The following is a 4,815-nucleotide window of genomic DNA, read 5'->3' on the forward strand; positions in this document are numbered from 1 at the left end:
GAAGACGCCGCGGGGCGGGGGAGCCACTGATAAGTGAGTGGGAGGTCTGTGGAGGGGTGTGAGACAGGGAGATCTCCCTCAGCCCTGGGATATGCTCAGGGGTCCCGTCTCTCCGCAGAAATGCTGAACAAAATCAAGGAGATCTCCCAGAAAGCCAAAGTGGTGGGCGACCACGTCCGCAAGTTCTTCCGCGCCATCATGGACTCCGTTGGCCACGTGGGTGAGCAGGGGGTCACAGGATGCTCCAGCCCCCCCTCTCACCCTCCAGTACTGCTTTTGGACCCTTGTGGCCTCCAACACCTCCTCCCCACCTGCAGCCCGAGCCCTGCACAACGTCTGGAAGTGGCTGGTGAACGTGGGTAACCTGTGCAATGAGGAGCTGGGGTCACCATACCGCCGCTGTGTGCGCCTCTTCGACAATGCCTACGATAACTGCATGAGGACCATCCCCCTCCTCTTCTTCCTCTGCTACATCGTCCCTGCCTTCCGGTTCCTCTGTGGCCTGGCCAACAGTGCGTGGGAGTTCTGGCTCCTTCGGGTGGGGGGACACGTGGTGGCGAGGACCTCTGCCCACCAGAAGGGTCCCGCCATGGCAGTGACCCCCCACCTCTCTGCAGTTGTCTTCGTGTTCTGCCTCATCCCGAACTACATCCAGTCCTTCCTGAAGAGAACCATTGCAGACCGTGAGTACCTTAGTGCCATGGGGGGGTCAGGGGTCCCTCCCAGCTCCCCCTCTGCCCCCTTCTGGCTCTCAGCCCCACCACCAGCACCCCCTTGTCATGGAATCATGGAATGGTTTGGTTGGAAGGGATCTAAAGCTTATCCAGTCCCACCCCCTGCCATGGGTAGGGAGGGACACCTCCCACCAGCCCAAGTTGCTCCAAGCCCCATCCAACCTGCCCTTCAACACTGCCAGGGATGCGGCAGCCACAGCTTCTCTGGGCAACCTGGGCCAGGGTCTCACCACCCTCACAGCCAAGAATTTCCTCCTAATACGTAAATCTCCCCTCTTCCAGCTTAAAACTTCTCCCCCTCCTCCTCTCACTACCCCCTTGTCACCCCTGCAGCCCTCAAGAATGCTCTGGACCGTGTCCGCCAGGAGTTTGAGTTCAACATCACGGCTGTGCACCGCTTTGACATCAGCGTCAATGCCAGCAAGAGCCTGAGTGAGGTGGCCATGGACATCATGGAGGGCGTGCAAACGCAGCTGGAGCCTGCCCACAACATCTTGTCACTCTTCACACACTTTTCCTTCTTAGCCATTGTCTACATGTACTTCCAGTGAGTGGGGTGAGGGCCCGCTCTGTCCCCATGGGGATGGGGACCTGGTGCCCAGCATCCCCTTTCCTGTATCTCCCCCTGTGCTGGGCACTGGTGAAACCACACCTCAAATCCTGGAGTCAGTTCTGGGCCCCTCAGGACAAGAAGGACATGGAGGGGCTGGAGTGTGTCCAGAGAAGGGCAACAGTGCAGGGGAAGGGGCTGGAGCACAAGTGTGAGCAGGAGCAGCTGAGGGAGCTGGGTGTGTCCAGCCTGGAGACCAGGAAGCTGAGGGGAGACCTGCTGGCTCTGCAACTGCCTGAGAGGAGGTTGGAGCCAGGGGGGTCGGGCTCTGCTCCCAAGGGACAAGTGACAGGACAAGAGAGAATGGCCTCAGGTTGTGCCAGGACAGGCTTAGCTCAGATATTAAGAGAAACTTCTTCACCAAAAGGGTAATTAAACCCTCACACAGGCCGCCCAGGAAGTCAGGTGAATCCCCATCCCTGGAGGTGCTTCAAAGCCATGTAGATGTCATGCTGAGGGACATGGGTTAGCACTGAACTTGGTAGAGTTGGATTATGGTTGGACTTGATGATCTTAAAGGTCTTTTCCAACCAGAAGCATTCTGTGGTCCTGTGTCCCCAGGGCTGTGCGGTACCGTCGCCGGTACCTGCGAGATGAGACCTTCGACAATGTCTACATCACGCAGAGCTTTGTGGAGCTGGACATGCGGTGTGCAGAGCAGGGCAAACCCACGGTCCTGCCCCTCTCAGTCTGGGAGAGTGGCCGCTACATCCTGCCAGGTCAGCCCCCACTACTGAGGAGGGGAACTGAAGGGTCTTGGCATGGCATCACTACTGTCCCTGTCCCCATCCAGGTGGGATGTGGCTGTCACGGCAGGAGCAGCGCCGGTATGGGCTGGCACTGGTGGGGGTCCTGCGCCACGTGGTGCTGGGGGTCAGCATCATCCTGGCTGACTATAGCCTCTTCTGGCTGCTCGACCTGGTCCAGCACCACTTGCAAGGGGAGATCGTCGCCAGGGGTGAGCAACACCCACCATGATAGAGCAGCACTGACCATGCCAGAGCTGCACCCTCGGGTGTTGTTCCTTCTGGGGGTTTTGGGGCAATATGTGTCCCCAGACTGAGCCTTTGGGGCCCCCACAGCACCGGTGGTGTTGGGCATCCACGTCAACGGGAAGGGTTACACCAGCGAGATCTTCCGGGATGTGGTCTCTGCCTTCGATGCGCTCCAGCGCGGCAATGTCTCGGTGCTCTCTCAGCGCTGCCGCCTCCAGCCCACGGAGCCTGACTATGGCACCTACATCAACATGGGTGACCGGGGACGGGGGTGGGCTGCACCCTCAGGGTGCTCTGGCTGGCTGGGTGAGGATTCCAGGGCAGGATCACCCACGTGACTTGCCCTATTCCCACCAGGACTCCTGTATGGCACCTGCATCTTCATCGCCGTTTTTGGCACCCACGTGGCACGCCTGCGCCGGCTGGTGTGTGCCACTTACTACCCATCCCGTGAGCGGGTAAAAAGCCCCCCCACACTCCCCCACACTCCCATGGCAACCGCCTTAGCCCTCACGCCCCCATACCTACTCTGCCAGGAGCGCGTGGCCTACCTCCACAGTGCCATCCTGGCGCGGCGGGTAGGGCTGGCACGTGCCCTGCGCCAAGCTGTTACCCAGCACACGGCCGACGCTGGGCGGAGCAACCTCTTCCTCATCCTCACCTCCAGGTATGGTGGGATGACATGGAGACATCCCAAGCCCCTCGTTAATGGAGCAATGCCAACCCCTGGGGGTGGCATTGCCCCCATGGGGCATTCCCTTGCCCACAGGTTCCGCATCCTTGCCCGGCTGGCCCGGTGCTTGGGCATCCAGCAGAAACGCTGCCTGGCCTGTGCGGTGTTAGAGCAGCCGGACTTTGTTGCCTGCATCACACCTGGGTGCAAAGGTAGGAGACCCCCTGGTACCTAAAGGAGGTCTACAGGAAAGTTGGGGAGGGGCTTTTGACAAGGGCCTGGAGCGATGAGATGAGGTGGGATGGCTTTAAACTGAAAGAGGGGAGATTGAGATCTTAGGAAGAAATTATTTTCTGTGAGGTTGGTGAGACACTGGTGGGAGGTATCCCTGCCCATGAGACACCCCAAAATCATATCACAGAATCCCAGACTGACTTGGATTAGAGGAACCTTAAAGGTCTATACCCCCTGCATGGGCAGGGACACTTCCTACCAGCCCAGGTTGCTCCAAGCCCCATCCAACCTGCCCTTCAACACTGCCAGGGATGGGGCAGCCACAGCTTCTCTGAGTAACGTGGGCCAGGGTCTCACTGCCCTCACAGCCAAGAATTCTCTCCAAATATCTAACCTAAATCTCAATCTCCCTCTTCCAGTTTTAATCCATCCTCCTCATCCCATCCCTTCCTGCCCTTGTCCAAAGTTCCTCCCCAGCTTTCCTGGAGCCCCTTCAGGCACTGGAAGCTGCTCTAAGGTTTCCCCTCAGCTTCTCATGACTTTTTTTCCCCTCAGGGCTTTATTGCAGTGAGTGCTATGAAACCTTGAACAACACCTGCATCATCTGCATGGGCCCCCTGACCCATGGGGACGTCAAGGACGAGGAGATGTGAGCAAGATGGGGTGCAGGGAGCCCACTAGAGGGGGGCTGTGAGCTGCTGACCCCCCTCAGCCATTTCCCCATCCCTGCAGGGACTCCAGTGATGAAGAGACAGTGGGGCTGTGGCTGGAGGCAGTGCAGGTGCTGCGGGGCCAGGAGCGAGGGCGGCAGCTGCAGCGGCGGATCCGGGAGGTGGCCCGGGGCCGGGGGGGTGGCCGCAAGTTGCCCCCTGAGTTGCTGGCCCGGCTGCAGGCCCAGCTGACGGAGGACGAGAGCGAGGAGAGCGATGAGAGCAGCACAGACAGCTCGCTCTCCAGGTGAGCGCTGGCAAGAGGGGTGACAATGACCCCCTCAGTACTGGGGGTGACAATCCCCAACACTGCTGTTTCCCCCCCCAGCCTGGATTTTGCCTACCAGGAGAAGCTGGACAGCAGCCCAGACAGTGACCTGGAGGAGGTGATGGTCCAGCGGCCGCCCAGCAGCATGGGTGGGGCCAGGTGACGGTGCCACCAGGATGGTGCCACGCAGCAGAGGGGACATGGGGCAAGGCTCCGGGGTGTGGCCGGGACAGCACAGTGGCAGTGGGGAGATGGCTGGGAGGGGCTGGGGAATAAACCACCTGGTTCTCAAGGCATTCGTGTCCTGCTGCCCCGAGATAGCTGCTGGCACGCCAGGATGGTCCCAGCCTCGAGGTGTCCCCAGCCTTGTCCTCGTCCACCACATCCCTGTGGTGCCCCCAACCCTGTGGTATCCCCATCTCCAGCCTCACCATGTCCCCAGCCCAATTCTCATGGTGACTCCAGCTCTTTTATGCCTTCCCCCCTGTCCCCGTGGTGTCCCCAGCCCCATGGTGCCCCTATCTCTATCCACACAGTGCCCCCAGCTCAGTCACTGTCCACGCAGTGCCCCTAGCCCCACAGTACCCCTGC

General features: G+C 60.1%; 1 protein-coding gene across 1 annotated transcript in view; it reads left to right on the forward strand.

The window, feature by feature from the left end:
• The window catches only part of DCST2 (DC-STAMP domain containing 2), a 5,644-nt gene extending 1,257 nt beyond the window's left edge, over nucleotides 1-4,387 (forward strand). Inside the window, exons 3-15 of the mRNA XM_009996271.1 lie at nucleotides 119-220; nucleotides 318-512; nucleotides 618-683; nucleotides 1,068-1,281; nucleotides 1,906-2,063; nucleotides 2,138-2,302; nucleotides 2,427-2,594; nucleotides 2,697-2,797; nucleotides 2,876-3,006; nucleotides 3,109-3,224; nucleotides 3,802-3,895; nucleotides 3,979-4,203; nucleotides 4,285-4,387. Coding sequence (XP_009994573.1) covers nucleotides 119-220; nucleotides 318-512; nucleotides 618-683; nucleotides 1,068-1,281; nucleotides 1,906-2,063; nucleotides 2,138-2,302; nucleotides 2,427-2,594; nucleotides 2,697-2,797; nucleotides 2,876-3,006; nucleotides 3,109-3,224; nucleotides 3,802-3,895; nucleotides 3,979-4,203; nucleotides 4,285-4,387 — 1,838 coding nt within the window. The remainder of the gene's footprint in view (nucleotides 1-118; nucleotides 221-317; nucleotides 513-617; nucleotides 684-1,067; nucleotides 1,282-1,905; nucleotides 2,064-2,137; nucleotides 2,303-2,426; nucleotides 2,595-2,696; nucleotides 2,798-2,875; nucleotides 3,007-3,108; nucleotides 3,225-3,801; nucleotides 3,896-3,978; nucleotides 4,204-4,284) is intronic.
• Nucleotides 4,388-4,815: the final 428 nt, after the last annotated feature.

Source organism: Chaetura pelagica, unplaced genomic scaffold (assembly GCF_000747805.2).
Source record: "Chaetura pelagica isolate M959 unplaced genomic scaffold, ChaPel_1.0 scaffold270, whole genome shotgun sequence".
NCBI classification, from domain to species: Eukaryota; Metazoa; Chordata; class Aves; order Apodiformes; family Apodidae; genus Chaetura; species Chaetura pelagica.